Consider the following 16,586-nt stretch of genomic DNA (forward strand, 5'->3'; position numbering starts at 1 on the left):
GTACAATTATTTTTTTGGAATAAAATTACAGTCAACAAAAAAAAGTAACAAAATAAATATAGACAATTCAAGGTGAAATTATCTAAAATTATAAGAGTCGCAAATTATAGAGAAATACTCTTAAATTGATGAACTAGTCTTAAATAAACGCTAAGGCCTTGTTTGGCATGTTATTGTTTTAGCTTAAAAGTTAAAAAGTTACTAAAAAAATCAAAAAGCCTATAACTTATAGCAAAAATTCAAATATTCTCTTTTCTCTCTATTTTTTACACATCTTTTTGTAAAAAATCAAAAAAATCATTCCAAACATATTAAATTTTTTTTACCTCATATTTTAACTAAAAAGCTAAAAAATTACTAAAAAAACTTGTTCCCAAACAAAACCTAAGTCTAAAAACTAATTATTTTTATGTTGTTGATTTGTTGATCCCTCTGATCATCTTCTTCCGGCCAATTTATAGACTTTCAACTTCAAATAACTGCACTAAATAGTTTTTTAATCGATATGCACAATTAATGAAAGTTACACTATGTGTTTGATTTGTGTTTTGAGACAATTTTTTTTTTAAAAAAAAAAAAAATTGAAAAGAGAGTATAGATTTTTTTTTTTAAATTTGTTTGATTGTATATTTTCAAAGTAGTTTTGGAGTTTGAGAGTTTGGATAATTTGATATTTTATTATAATTGATTAGATGTGTGTGAGAGAAAAAGTATTTAAAAAGGAAATAGGAAAGAGAAAAAATGATTATTTGATCTATAAGAGAAAATGTGATTTTGAAATTTCTTTTTAAAAAATTTAAACTAAACAAAATTTTAAAAAAATTCTCCAAAATTATATTTTAAGACACAAACCAAACAAACCCAAACTCCTCATTTGTGCCCCACGTTGCACCACGCACTAGTCCACTCGATACTATTTGCAGAGTTGTTGCTATGTATCCTTCGTTAACTTTCACACCATTTTCTTATCTAAACTCCCATCAACCACAACAGCCACGACTTTTGATGCACATTATCCTTTTGTGATGTCATGATCCACCAGATGATTTGAGATAGAAGTGAGTAACGGATATTTTGATCCATTTAAATTGATCGAATTGAACCAAACCGTCGCTTATTGGACGGATGCGTGATAACAAGCGGACAGTTGCAGATTGATTTTTTTCAATCCGTTTAGTTTTGAACATATGACAAATTAGAAATTCTTTTGATCGTAACCAAATCGTCAAACTGCGAGCACCCCTAGTAATTTGTAAGAGATTGTATTTTCAATTTGTTTAGATATTCTGTTTGCCTTTTCAATTGAAAAAAAAAATAGATATTCTGTTGTATTTTCAAATTTTTTTCAATTTAGAAACCTTTTTTATCAAATGGCAATAGTTGATATTTGATATTTTTGTGTAGAAAATATAATACTTAATTTTGTCATTTTTTTGAAAAAAAAATCAAATTTAATAGTTTTTCAATAAAAAAAAATAATGAAATAGTTTTGATAATGCATGATTTTCTTATGTATATTTATTATTGGTATTTAAAAATTTACTTGATAATTTTTTGATTATATTGAGTTAGATTATTATCTAAAAAAAATATTGACAAGTTATTGTATTATGTTCAAAATTTGTAAAAGTTTAAACCGCCAAACCGATTTGCATCCATCCGCTAATTCGCTAGTCCTTTCAATCTGCATCTATCAATTCGGCGGATGGATGCGGATTAACTTTTTTCAATCTGACCATTCAGCGGATGGATAGCAGATTAGAGGTTTCCAGCCGCAACCGAATCGCGAACACCCCTCGTTTGAGGGATATTTACCTGCACAAAAATAGTAATCGTAGTAATAATAATAAAACATGGCAATAGTAAACCTTTAAAAATGAACATAATCTGAATTGAAAGGTTAAAATTGACATGTCACGATTAATGAGATTAGATTTTGTCATAATCGACAATTCACAATTAATTAAATGAGACTTTGTCAATTAACAAGTCATAATCAATAGAAAATTATTTTTTGGTATCAACAAAACCACTAAGTGCTTACCTCTTAATTCAACTTTCCTTTTAGGAGAGTTGAATCCATAACCTCTGTATTGGTATTGAACCCTTAGGCCACGCTTGTTTGGCGGATTAAGTTGGATAGGATTATTAGTAAAAGAATGGTTAGTGAGGGGATTAAATAAAAATATGTTTGTTTGGATGATAATGTGGGAGATGGTTAGTGGCAAGACTGTTAAATTATTTTTATATAAAATAAATAAATAAATTATTTTATATTAAAAAAAACTAAAACAAACAAGTGCACTTGGTAAAAAAAAATCATATAAAATAGACTCAATCCGTTTATTATTTTCCTAATCCCACCTAAAACACAGCCAAGCTAATCCTCCTACTGAGGGGGATTACTAAGCCCCTCGCACTATCAATTTCCCCTCCCAAATCATCACCAAACACGTTGTGGATGGAACCCACAATCATAGCAATTCAATCCGACCACCCAAGTCTGTAAACAAACATAACCTTAGGAGAGTCAGGGTGATCAATTAGATTTGGCCTAGATAGTTTATAGATTTATAGTTAAAAGACCATTTTGCCTCTCATTTTATAAAACGAACAAAATTATCTTCTAATAATGCCTTTTACGTAATTTATAGATTTAATCACAATTAATTAATATCACCACACTAATAAACAAACACGCTTTATATTAAAACTATAACATAATATTCCTATACTAATAATCTTTTCACTTAAATTGAGTTTCGCAACAAGCCAAATAAATTGCTTATTAGCTTATTGACTTATTTATGTAATATCACCTCTTTACTTTTATGTATTTCTTTTCGTAATAAATAAAAAAATAAGTTATATCCAAACCACCTCCAACTTAATCCGCCAAACAAACGAGACCTTAAGGATTTGTTTAGGAATTGTTTTTTTTTAAAAAAAAAATTAACTAAAATATGAGAAAAAAAATTAAGGGTAAATTACAGTAAATTCTCTTAAACTATAACCCATTTACATTTTGCTCCCCTAAATTTAAAAACTCAACAATTAATCCCCTGAAAGTATTTTCTTATTACAGTTAACCCTTTTTATTAGGATCCTCTTAAGAATTCACAAAAAAATCAAATAATATGTAAATCATATGACACATTTAATAAATTTTTCGAGCAATAATGCCCTTATCTGATGATTTCGATTGCACAAGAGTATATTATTCTAAAACACTACAACAAAAGTAACCTATGATGACGAAAAGTAGTGAAGAAAATAAATTTCAATACTAAATAAGAATAATTCGTGACGAATTATAAAATTTTGTCACATATAATAAAAAAATAAAAATAATAGGTGACGAAATTTATTTTCGTCAACAAATACTTCTTTTTAGGTGAGGAAAAATTAAGTTTTGTCACCGAAAGTTTTCCCGCTAATTTTTTTTGGATGGCGCCAAAATTTTGAGACTTTTGGTGAGAAAAAAATTTGTCACCAATTATAAAATTATTAGTGAGGAATATATTTTCGTCACTAATAATTTTATATATATATTTTGTGAGAAACTTTATTTTAAATATTTTATGACCATTTGGTGAGAAATATATTTTTGTCACTAATAATTTTTAATATTTTGAGACTTTTTAGTGAGGAAATTATTTTGTCACTAATTTTGGAGGGAAAATTTTGACATATTGGGCGGTAATGAAAAAAAATAAGGAAAAATTACCCATAAATCCTATCTACAGAAAAGTTAAACCATTTGGTCCTGTACGTTTTTTTTCTATACACTACAGGAAATGCCCCCATTTTTGGTCGCCGAAACAATTAGTGACTAAAATATTTTGTCGCCAAACTAGTCGCCTATACCCTGTCGGCGATAGTATTGGCGACTAAACTATTTTTGGTCGCTGAAAGTGAACGTTTTGGCTACTAAACTTTGGTTAGTCGGCAAAGGTTATCTTTTGGCGACTAAAATATTAGTCACCAAAAGTGAACATTCGGCTACCAAACTCTGAGTAGTCGGGAAAGGGTATATTTTGGCGACTAAATATTTAGTCGCCAAAAGTGTTCAAATAAAATAAATTAAATTTTCAGTGACTAAAACTTTTTGTCGGGAATAAATTTTAGTCACAACATTACTACATTTAGGGACTAAAGAATTTAGTCGCCAAAAATATTATTTTTCATTTTATTAAACTTTTGGCTACTAACCATTTGGTAGCCGAAAGTCTTCATTTATTTTTATCTACTAAATTTTTAGTCACCAAAAATCTTTGGATTCTTTATGGCTACCAAATATTTAGTCACTAAAAATATTGATTTCCTTTTTAGCTACCAATTGGTTAGTCACTCATAAATTCACTTTTTTTTTTTCGCTACTAAACATTTAATTTCCAAAAACTTTATTTAGTGTTTTTTTTATTATAATTAATTTATTCACAACCTGTATTTATTTCGTGCAACCTGCACCCTGTATTTAAACAAAATAATACATATATCTATTTCTATTTCGTTTCAACAATACAAAAATTTGATCTTTTAACATCAAATTCTATACAAATCAAATACAATCCAACCCAAAATAACAATTCCATACAAACACAAAATCATACAAAAAAGATGTCCTCTGTACAAAAAATTCTACATCAAATGTCATTTACAAAATATTTTGAAGGTGTAAAAAATGCGGATTATAAGCAGCAGGGCCTAGGCATCATATAGTTCTCAGCAGCAAGGTCTTGAGACATTTTCCACTGCATCTCCGCAGCTGAAATGCATCCAAAGTGTGAAACAGAATGATGTCAGCATCATGAAGGCTAACAAAGCTAATTAACTGAGACAAATATATATATTCCCCAAATCCCAACAAACTAACTCTGAGAGATGTCTCAAGGGATATACAACAAAACAGCAAATATACCATTCAAAGGCAACCGGGGTTTCTTCTTTTTCTTCTTCTTTCCTGACAAAGTAAAAAATTAATTCTTGTAAGAAAAACGATGACATACTCCAATGCATAAGAACCAACTTGTTTCTCTCCATAATGACATACTCTAATGAGTCTACCCCTCGCACAATAATAGGTAAAACCAACAAAGCTAAAAGTGGACAAAAAATCTAAGCAGCACAAAACTCATTAATGAAGTGGTCCCAAGCAACATCAGGCATAGAAAAACACAAGTACCCTCAAATTAGAGACATTACCTGCCTCACCAGAAACTAGCTTCTTCATCAGCCAGCAGAGCACTACCCTGTGATGCAGGTTCCTTCATACTCAACAAAGTTATATTAGATCCAATAATTTAACCATACCTGCAAAGGACAGCATGTGGTATGGTTAGGCGACACCTTTCACCATCAAGTGGGTCACAGGGACTTTTTATATCATGTGCCCATATTCTTAACTTCACTGTACAAGGTAACTTTACTGCAGCCATCAAGTTTTTTTCCGGGATACATTACTGCAGCTGTCAATGTTTCATAGATGCCCACCATTAGAAAACGTTTTCCCATTTTTGATAGGCACCACCATTTTGAAAGATACGATTAAATTTTTTTTAATTTTCTTACCACATTCCCATGCTTCACTCTCAATCAGGATATGCACAAAATTTAAGTTCACGATTTCAAACTAATAGAACTGCCACTAACATAAAGAATTTTAAAAGGTAATATTACAACAAAAGTAATAAAACCATACCTATAGACTCTAATTGCAATTGTTGGAGCACCACACATGGTTCATCAACATGGTATGATCTTTCAACATGCAATATTGGACTTGAAGGTGAAGCTGATAATATAGCAGATGGAGAATGTTAAAAATAGGAAAAAATGACTTCCAAATTTTGTATCAAGTAGTTAAAAATGACTTCCAAAAATGACTTCCAAATGACTTCAGATGAATATTCCATTTAAGTAATGTATTTATTATTTGATTTTTTTTATCACAAATAAGTGATATAATATTCAGATGAATATTCCATTTACCATCGGTCAACTTGTCCACCCAAAATTCCAATTCTTGTACATGGAATTACTTACCCCAACAACTCGGTTGGCAGATTGCAATTGTTGTAAGGGATCAATAATCTTATCAGAGCCTATTTCAAAACTTGTGATTGATCCGAGAATAACAGCATTCCAGACAACAAACAGAGCAAGGGGGATAGCAGTGGCAAGGACAATTGCAGTCCTGCAGATTGACATATTGATGATGTCCACCATCAAATTCCAAACAAGCATTTGAAAAGTTTTAGTTATAACAAAACATTGTACCTAGCGCCATGAGCACAAACAGCAAATCAGTTTTGGCAAACAGCTGAGTGAAAGTAAAATTCCATAAATCAGAACAGCCTCCTATGGATTTAATTCTCAAAAACCAAATGTAAAACTCATCGTGGTAAGAGATATTTGTACCATTTTTTAATGATAATATGTAAATGCGTCAATTCAGGCTTTAATTGTGGCTTGCACTGAACAGTTAAGTCTTTGACACCTATCTGCAAGATGCCACAAACTTTACCAATGGACTATGGATTGGTTACATTTTGCTAGATAACCAATTGTCCAAAAATCTTAAACTATTCAGAATGAGTCCATCAATGTAAATAAGCTAACACCCTCCCTCATGTGTTCCCATCTGGCAGGTGGAGAGAGAAGTAGACAAAAACATAAACTAAACTAAACATAAAGCACAAACACGCATAGAGTGGTGTTTAATAATAACAACAACCTTGATTCTCACATAAAAGGGCCAACCTATGATATCAGTTGGGTTCGTAGTCCCCAATTATATCCCAAGACCTCACATGTAGACTTTCAATGTAGAATTCAACACACTTAGCATGACTCAATATCATTACAATCTTTCCCCTTATCCCCTACCGTCCTCGCCAAAGGCCCAGATATCAGAATTAACCCTTATAGTTAGGTCTAAATTCCACAATCTTCCTCCTGATTCTATGACTCGAACTTGAACCACAATGCTGGGGCAAGTAGTACTTGCCATTGCATCCGGCGACAACCTCTTATTACTTAATAAAATGAATAATTTATTTTAGACGCAAGCATTGTCCAAGAGAGGAGGAATGTGAATCCATCATTTCTCCACCATTCAGCCTTGAACGTACTACATGTAAAATCTCTCTCCCAAATTTGAAGAATAAGATAATTCTTAAAAGTTAAAACAATGTAAGTATATTCTAGAATATAACTAAAAAGTCTCATCGTTTAGTACCTCTTCAGCAGTTCAAAACACCAGCTACATGAAAGGAATGAAATTCAAGACCCAGCCAGAGTTACCTTCCACGAGAAAACAGAAGTCGACACACATAGAGGACAACAGTGTCGGTCTGCAAAATGATGGTAATACAATGATGCACTTAAGTCTATGAAACATTAAAGAACAATGTGTTTGGTAATATAACCCAGAAAACTAAATCTACTTACAGATATCATCTAAAATTTATAATTCAATATCTATGTGAAGCATCCTCCACTCCACCTCCCATCTTTTCTTTAACATAATACTGCAAGATGAGCAAAGTACTCATGTGGACATATCAAGAAAGGATCGACTTCAAGCTCTCCCCCTACTTTTCTGGGTTAATCCATTCAATTTTAGACATGCTCAAGTCCTAGCTCAATCATTAGGCATCTGTTATCAATGCTTAAAAGATTACCAAGTATAGTGATCAAACCTTGAGATAGTTAGAACACTGGCACTAAAACAACTTGAAATCCAACAAAGTAGTATTAAATTTTTGTTCCTTTATTCAGCCAAAAAATCAAGCTTATCAGAGTGATTTATGCAACAAAATCTTCTTCTTCACTTCTCTATTTTATTTCATTTTTTTCTCTTCTCTAGAGCATATTTAGGACACATTACATTGTCAGAAACAGAGAAAGAAAGAGAATTACATACCTTTTTGCTGATCAAATCTCAGATACGGAAGATCAATGAAGATGGCGATCCAAAAGAAAGTGAAAGTTTATTCGGATTGCAATCAAACTCTTTTGTACCGTAAACACTTAATGGGTGTGAAGCCCTGGACTGAAAAGGAAGATTAGAATAAGAGAAAGAGAAGCAATGGGTACGGAGACAAAATGGGTTGGGGATTAAGTAACTCGAGATCGCAATAGTAAGGGCAATCAAACACAAAGTGATAGAGACCACATTTATTTATGATCGCAAGAACAATTGAAACCTATTGTCAAAGACAGTCAACAACTCTGCTCAACAAATCTGACTTATCTTTGAATTTCATTAAATTGAAACCTCCATTACAGATACGACATAAAAACCCAATAACCCAAAACAGGAAATCAAAACAAAGATGCAAAAACACCAAAAAAACATATATACATGAATACCCTAAATACATACATAAATGTATATACTTAACCAAGTACATAAAAATGTATATACTCACCACAAATTTAACAGCAAGATGAAGAACTTCACTATAAAAACCAAAACAGGGCATTAGAGCAGTGACAAAAACACACAAGCATACATATACTGATATACACAAAAGAAATAGCTCAATTTTCATCAGAGGAAGCAAATAAAACAGAATAGAGGTGACTTCAAATTGAAACCTCAAGAGTAAATGTTATATAAACATCAAACCTTCAAGTGGGAATAAACTGGAATGCAATAAACCGAACTACGAAATTAGAAATCAAGAAATTTATTGAAATTAATTAAAATAAGTAATAAACTGATCTACAAAAGGAAAGCGAAGACTCACTGTCATTAGGGTAAAACCAAAATCAAAGAGAGAAGGGGAGAGGCAGAAATCAAACCTAGTGAGTGCGAGTTCGAAGGGAGCACATTCAAAGCATTTTCGATCCGGATACAAAACCAGTTGCAATCTTGCAGTAACCCACTCTACACTTAAATCATTAAAATCAAAGAGGGATCAAGACCCATTACAGAGAGGAGGATTAGAGTCGCTGAAGAGGTAGTGAAAGAAGGCTTCGAGATGGAGACCTTTGCGATGGAAGATATTGAGGTGTTTGAGTTCATTGAGAGACTCCATGATCGACTCTGCGTCTTCTTTTGTGGCTTTATCTTCTCCCTCAACCTCGATCAAGAACCTGTGAAGGCGATCAACGGTCATGATTCTATTTTCGGAGTAACGGTCGAAGAGGTCTCTGATCTTGGCTGGCGCTTCGGCTACTGTCGGCTGGCCCTCGTCTGCCGCCGCCGCCCGCCGTCGATCGATCGAGAGAGAGAGAGAGAGAGAGAGAGAGAGGGGAGGAGAAGAGATTAGGGATTTTTTGGGTTTGACATTAGGGATTTTTTTTTTGGGAGGGGGTGTGGAAGCGGGAATGGGAAAAAAATAAAGGGGGGAGCGGGAATGGAAATCAATTTAGGGGCGGGGATGAAAAATAAAAATAAAAATAAAAAAATAATTAAATAAATTTATTTTTTGTTAAAATATATATATTTTTTGTAGTTAATGAATTTTTTTTAATTTTTTTTTTTTTTAGTTATTAAGATTGAAAATTTATTTGTTTCATTTTTATTTTAATGAAAAAAAATATTATTATTTTTTATTTTGTAGAAGTAGGGGTAATATATATTTTAATGAAAAATATTTTTCACTAGAATAAAAATATTTTTCACTAATATATATTTTAGTGGTAGTGTAAATGGAGTGGCAGGGGTGAAAGACAGGTAATGGTAGTAGTAGTAGCAGTAGTAGTAGTGGTGGTAGTAGAGTGGTGGCGATAGTAGTAGTAATGGTAGTCGTAGAGGTGAAGTAGCGACAGTAGAAGTAATAGTGGTGGTGGAATGGTGTTTGCAGTAATGGTGAAGGTGATAGAAGAGATGGGTGGTAAGAGAGAGTGATAGACAGAGAGACACAGAGATAAGGAAGAGAGTGATAGACAGAGAGACACAAAGATAGAGAGAAGAGAGATGAGGGAGAGAGATAAAGAGAAGAGAGATGAGCGAAAGAGACAAAGAGAGAAAAGAGATGAGAAAAGAGATGAAAGAAGAGATAGATGAGTGAGAGACACAGAGATGAGGAAGAGAGTGAGCAATGTGAACACAATGGGAGAGAGAGATAAACAGACAGATAGACACATAGAAAGAGAGAGAGAGAAGAGTGAGAGACAGACAAGAGAGACAGAGAGAGAAAGAGATAGAGAGAGACATATAGAAAAATAGAGAGAAACAAGTGATGAGAGAGATATATAGAAAGAGAACAAAAAGAGATGAACGAGAGAGAGAACAGAAAAATAGAGACATAGAGAGAAGACAAATGAGAGAGATAAAGAGAAGAAAGATGAACGAAAGACACACAGACAGATAGACAAACAGACAGAGAAAGAAGAGAGATAGAGAGAGAGAGAGAGAGACAGAGATAGAGTGATGAGCGAGAGAGAGAGATAGACAAAGTGGTTGCCAAAAGTGTATATTCTTATAGTGGATCGATAAATCGAGAAGGAGCTCGATAAATAGAGAAGATGAGAGTAAGAGAGTGAGCAAGACGAACATAGTAAGAGAGAAATAGACAAAGAGAGATAGGCGAGAGACACAGAGAGAGAAAACAGATGAGAGAGATAGAGAGAAGAGAGATAGGCGAGAGACACAGAGAGAAAATGAGAGAGACAAACAGGCAGACATAGAAATAAGAGTGATAAGTGAAAGAGATAAAGAGAAGAGAGAGAGATAGAGACAAAGAGACAGGAAGATTAAAAAATGAATGAAAAGAGAAATGTTATATCAAAAGAGTAAGACGACATTGTTTTTTTTTAATTTCTTTTACGACAGAAAAATACTGTTGAATTTATTCAAACCATTTTGTAACTGTATATATATGAAGCTATCTCAAAACCACAATCACTATGCTAGGTTAGAGTTTTCCAAAAAGTCTTTTGAGAAAATTATACTTCTTGTTTTTCATGTTATATTGTTTTTACTGAATTTTTTTAATATTTTAAGTATTTTTTAAAATTTTTAGACACACCTAACATAAATGCACCTAAAAATTTAAAAATTTGTAAAAAAAATCTTTTAAAAATTCACTAAATACCAAAAATACAAAAAAAAATACAATAATTCAATACCGTCGCAAATGCTCTCATTTTTTGAGACGGCAAATAGTGCCGTCGCAAATGCTCTGCTTTTTTGAGACGGCAAATGGTTCCGTCGCAAATACTCTATTTTTTTGAGACGGCAAGTGTGCCGTCGCAAATAGTTCCATCTCATATACCCACTTTTCTTGTAGTGAGGAATGAGAAGGAGTTGTGTGTGAGAGTGAGATGAGAAACGGAGAAGGGTTAGGGCAAAATTTTGGGGGGAATCCCCAATTTGAGAGGGAATTTCAAATTAAGATAAAATTTTGTGAAAATATTTGCTGCTAATTTTTTTCGAGATGTGAAAAATAGATCAGGCTTGTTAAATTAATATTTTTTAATTTTATTTATTGTTTATACTTTTTACTTTATTGGAGTTTTATGACTCAGTTTGTGAAAAAAAAATTACAAAATTTAGAAATATTTAGAAAGTATAAATTTAAAAATAAGTCTTACAAATCAGATTTATTTACTCATAAGTCATGAGTGAATTTTTTTTACACACTTAGTCCTCGTTTTGATAATGAAATTTTTTTAAAACTTTTTAAATATATGTTTTGTGTCTGTAAAATGATTTTTTCATTAGTACTGGTAATAATATTGAAAAATTTATTAAAATGATAAATAATTGGGATATTTTGTCTTTTATTTGTGAATTTTGATTTATTCTTAATTTATTAGTGTTATTGAAATATGATGATGTAAAAAGTATAAATAGTTTAATTGTACTTTTTAAAAATAATAAATTTATTATTAAAAATTAAATTCATCAGACTGACCTGTAACTATGCCTTTAAATTTTTGCAATGTAAAACTATCGACAAACAGCCAATAACAAGTTGCCCATTTTAGCATACCTTTCGCGTGAGGGCCCACTTATTAAAAGATGTGTTCAACCATCAAATGAAAACCAACTACTTCTTCCATCTAAAAATAATAATCTATTTTCAGAATTTAATTTCTTTTTATAATACAATTATTACATTTTAAAAATATTAATTTTTCAAAATTACCTTTTGATAGTATATTTTTTTAGACATATCAATTGTCATAATTGTACTTTTTGTATTATTAATGGATTTAAAAAAAGGACAAAATAAGAAATTCATATTATTTTAATAATTAATTTTTAAAAAAAATTAATATTTTGAGATAATAAAAATAAAATAAGATATTAATATTTTTGGATGGTGGGTGTACAACCTCTTAATAAAAATAAAAATAAAAATAATTAATTTTCTTATTTTCATTCGGCTACCAAACAATTTAGTAGCCGAAAGTAGGTATACAGCGACTAAAAGAAATTTTGTCGCCGAAACTTGACATTTGGCGACCAAAAGTTTGGTCGGGAAAGATTAAAAATTAATTTTTTAATTTTCATTCGGCTACCAAACAATTTAGTAGCCGAAAGTAGGTATACAGCGACTAAAAGAAATTTTGTCACCGAAACTTGACATTTGGCGACCAAAAGTTCGGTCGGGAAAGATTAAAAATTAATTTTTTTATTTTCATTCGGCTACCAAACAATTTAGTAGCCGAAAGTAGGTATACAGCGACTAAAAGAAATTTTGTCGCCGAAACTTGACATTTGGCGACCAAAAGTTTGGTCGGGAAAGATTAAAAATTAATTTTTTTATTTTCATTCGGCTACCAAACAATTTTGTAGCTAAAGGTACCTCTACGGCTACTAAATTTTTATTTAGTCGCCAATTGTCATATGTTTAGCTACTAAAAATTGTTTTAGTCGCCAATTATAATATCTTTAGCTACTAAATTTTTTTTAGTAGCCAATAATCAACATTCCCCTACTAAAAAAAATTAGTAGCTAAAATGTTGACTTTTGCCGACTAATATTATTTTTGGTAGCCAATTCCGTGACTTTTGGCGACTAAATTAGTTTTGGTAGCTAAAAATGGTCGGCAAAAATGCTTTTTCTTGTAGTGATACCATCTAGTCCTATTTTATTGGCAGATTTTTAGGGGTGTGATTTGATTCTATTTGTTTTGACATCTATACCTTTTCCATGTTTGTTTCTGTAAACATTGTACTGGTTCCGTAATGTTGCCGAATTTTGGGGATTGATTACCATTGTTTCATTGTTATTGAGAGTCAGGATACCATAAGTGCCATTTTCGCTCAGAATATGGTGAGTGCCATTTTTGGCAGTCAATACCCTTTGCATGTTTACTTCGTTAAACATTTGTTTATGTTTTGTATTGGGTTACGCAATGTTAATGGTTTGTGGGGTTTTTTTAGTTATTAACATTGTTCTTTTGCCATTTCTGTAATCTGTCCATAAACGGTTTCTACCATGTTCATTGATGGCCATTTTTCCTCTGGTTTTTTTGTTGTTTAACATTGCGTGGTTATTGATTAACATTGTTTTCATCATTTATAATTGATTACCATGGTTCTCCTTCATTGACATTGGTTTTCAACATTGGTTTTTGGAGACAGAAAACGGTGGCCACCATTTTTCCTGGTGGTGGGCGTTAGTTTTCCGGTTGCCCGTCGTTTTTGTCGCACCGTAACTGTACAGTGCAGGGGGTGTTGGATTGCTGTGTCTACGCTGCTGTGGGTAAGATTTTCAAAATGAGTGTGTGTTCGTTTATGGATTTTCCCTCCCTCCCCCCGACGCAATGTCTGTGATCTATCAGTGGGGTAGCATCGATTAATTACAGCAATTTTATGGAAAGAAATAGTGTTTTTGTAATGTTTTTTCTTGGGTATGTTGCCATAGTAATGGGTTGAACAAATATGTCGCAGGTATGGGCGGAGGGATATTGTTGGTGTGTTCGTATGGTTTAGTCAATGTTCTTGTTCAATTGCATCAGGATTCGTCATTCGTACAGATTGTTGATGATATTTGTGCAAAGTTCGATGGATTAATACCAGGTGCGATGTGTTTGGTGTTCGATGTTCCCGGGTACAAGAAGTTTAAGGTGGATAGTGACGACGACATTCAAAACATGTTGTGCTTTGCTAAGTCGTTTGGAATAAAACACATTGAGGTCCTTATTCAGGAAAGTAGTGTTGCTGTGGGGGTTAATTTTGGTGTGGTGGATTCCACGGAGGATGGGGTAATTTCCCGAGATGCTAGTCGGAATGGTTGCGTGGATGACCAAATGGACTTATTACCAACATACTGTCTGAACAGATCGAAGACGTTTTTGTCGGCGCAATGGGCGTATGGGATTACTCATATGGGATAATGTTTTGATGGTGGAGCAACTGAATTCCATGAAGTTCTATGTAAGTATGCCGTTGAACGTGGATTTCAATTCAAGTACATTAAAAATGATTCCGTTCGAGTTACAGTAGTGTGCAAGTTTGCGGCATCAACAGATTGTTTATGGTCAGTTCATGCGAGGATGTTACCGTCAACTGGGGTGTTATGTGTTAAGAGGTTCGATAGTGTGCATACTTGCAGGGCTGCTGTACGTACTTGCAGGAACCCTCGTACGGGGTCTGATTTGGTGTCTGCTGTAGTTGCGGATCTAGTGCGCGATCAGCCATTGACGCGCCCTACTGATGTCGTGTTTGACTTGAAAAATGAGTATGGTTTCTACATTAGTTATCAGGTGGCATGGTTGGGTGTTGAGAAAGCGAGAGGCGAAGTGTACGGGGATCACGCTACGTCCTTCGATCAACTCAGGTGGTATAGTGATGCCGTTATGCAAAAAAACTCAAACAGTTACATTAACCTTGAGTTTGACCAAAAAATCGGGAGGTTTGTTAGGTATTTTATATCATTCCGCGCTTGTATAGATGGGTTCAATCAATGTCGACCTTTGCTATTTTTGGATGGAACTTTTTTGAAAGGTAGGTTCAAAGGTAATTTGCTTGCTGCTATTGCTAAAGACGGCAATCAAGGTAATGGCTTCATTTAGCTTTCATTTGCAAAGTTAATGGTAATTTGCTTTCATTTTTAAAATTGTGTCGTACTTATTTTGTGTGGAAGTTGTACAATTTTACTCATGGCAAACTATTTATGTTGTATGTTTTGGTTGTAGGATTGTTTCCGGTAGCCTTTGCTATTGTTGATTCCTAGAATTCATCCAATTGGGAATGGTTTCTTCGTAATTTGAAAGAAGTTGTTGGGGGCAGGCGGACATTAACTTTTGTATCTGACCGTCACGTCGGATTAATACACTCCATACCAATAATTTTCCCTTCGGCGCATCATGCATTTTGTTTGTTGCATCTCCAAATGAACTTGCGGGGTCGAATGAAATATGTTAATGCATCGCATAAAATTGGGTTGATGCACAAGTTGCGGGAATGTGCCTACGCGCCCACTGTTACTTGCTTTAATAAGAAGTTAGAGGTATTGAAGAAGTCTAACCTAGCTGCGATTGAAGATTTTTTGAAAGACTTGCACCCAAAACATTGGTCTAATGTGTATTTCAGGTACTTCACATTCCTCTTAATGGGTTATGGCGTATATGTTAATCCCCGCATTTAAAATAATATGTTTTTGTTATCATTTATGCTCTCCATAAACGTTTACTTTGGTCATTTTTTTAGTGGCCGACGTTACGGGGAGATGTGCTCAAACTCCGCCGAATCTTTCAACAACTGGATTGGCCAGGCCCGTCATCTTTCTATTACTAGATTGATTGATATGGTAAGGGGTCAAATCATGGAGCAGATGTCGGAGCGCAGAGTTAAATGCACTAAATGGGCTGGTGTAATATGCCCGAAGATGGAGAAAAAATTGGTGGCAGCATATAACGACAGCAGGGCATGGTGTGTGAGCCAAGCTAACGATGATGTGTATGAGGTTCGCTCCCACTCGTCGGTGTTGGTTGACGTCGTCAAGCAGACATGTTCCTGTTTTCAATGGCAGATTAATGGGTTCCCGTGTTCCCATGCTGTAGTTGCATTCCGTAATAGTGGGAGAAACATTTACGATTCAATAGACTCTGGATTCTACATCGAGACATTTCGAGCTACTTATAGCGGAACTATATACCCCATTCCAACAGTGGAGAGGCCGACGTTTAACCCAAATGACAGTCAAGCGTCCTCCCGGTAGGCCTAAACGGAAGAGAATTCCGTCCAAGGGCGAGGTAGTGCAACGTATATGTTGTGGGCGTTGTGGAAAATTGGGCAATCACAATAGGAAGACATGTAAAGAGTCGTTACAAACGGTCTACCATGTGGTTTAATTTTTTTTCCCCCACAAACTGGGGTTCCGTTGGACTACCGTATTTTTGTTTTCCAATATGTTTTTGACATTGTTTTATAATCACTCATTTACTTTTTGTTATGGTTTATTCACATTGGTAGAATATACACTTCTCTTTCTATTATGGGTTTAATTTCGGTGGCCACTGTTGAACAATCACATACTGCACCCTTAACACCCAACCACCGTGGTCATTACATTACGACATCACTTTCATGTTGCTTCACCGTAACAGTAACGTGGGTCGTTTGTTTTCATATCTGTGAACATCATACCAAACAGTCACCCAAAACACACTGTT

General features: G+C 33.6%; 2 protein-coding genes and 1 long non-coding RNA gene across 3 annotated transcripts; 2 read left to right on the top strand and 1 right to left on the bottom strand.

Moving 5' to 3' along the window:
- Window positions 1-4,530: 4,530 nt before the first annotated feature.
- LOC145803352 (uncharacterized) lies at window positions 4,531-5,459 on the bottom strand. Its single transcript, XR_014345458.1, has 2 exons — window positions 4,922-5,459; window positions 4,531-4,768 (listed from the first exon to the last, which is right to left on the bottom strand). It is a non-coding gene; the product is annotated as an uncharacterized LOC145803352 (long non-coding RNA).
- A 9,006-nt stretch (window positions 5,460-14,465) lies between these two features.
- Window positions 14,466-15,145, top strand: LOC145802878 (uncharacterized). The gene is made up of 2 exons (XM_082895680.1): window positions 14,466-14,967; window positions 15,108-15,145. Exons 1-2 carry the CDS (start codon window positions 14,466-14,468, stop codon window positions 15,143-15,145), a joined length of 540 nt encoding a protein of 179 aa, XP_082751806.1.
- Window positions 15,146-15,304: 159 nt separating this feature from the next.
- On the top strand, window positions 15,305-16,132 carry LOC145802879 (uncharacterized). Its single transcript, XM_082895681.1, has 2 exons — window positions 15,305-15,504; window positions 15,622-16,132. The coding sequence occupies exons 1-2, from the start codon at window positions 15,305-15,307 to the stop codon at window positions 16,130-16,132; spliced, it is 711 nt and encodes a 236-aa protein (XP_082751807.1).
- The last annotated feature ends 454 nt before the right edge of the window (window positions 16,133-16,586 follow it).

This window comes from Camellia sinensis, chromosome 11 (assembly GCF_055761805.1).
Source record: "Camellia sinensis isolate YWXY chromosome 11, ASM5576180v1, whole genome shotgun sequence".
NCBI classification, from domain to species: domain Eukaryota; kingdom Viridiplantae; phylum Streptophyta; class Magnoliopsida; order Ericales; family Theaceae; genus Camellia; species Camellia sinensis.

What these genes read in the sequence shown, in the direction of transcription:
- LOC145802878 (XM_082895680.1), top strand. Translation starts at nt 14,466, where the DNA reads ATGTTACCGTCAACTGGGGTGTTATGTGTTAAGAGGTTCGATAGTGTG. An exon ending in TGCTAAAGACGGCAATCAAG is followed by an intron (nt 14,968 to 15,107) that starts GTAATGGCTTCA and finishes TTTTGGTTGTAG; the next exon opens with GATTGTTTCCGGTAGCCTTT.
- LOC145802879 (XM_082895681.1), top strand. Translation starts at nt 15,305, where the DNA reads ATGAACTTGCGGGGTCGAATGAAATATGTTAATGCATCGCATAAAATT. An exon ending in TGGTCTAATGTGTATTTCAG is followed by an intron (nt 15,505 to 15,621) that starts GTACTTCACATT and finishes TCATTTTTTTAG; the next exon opens with TGGCCGACGTTACGGGGAGA.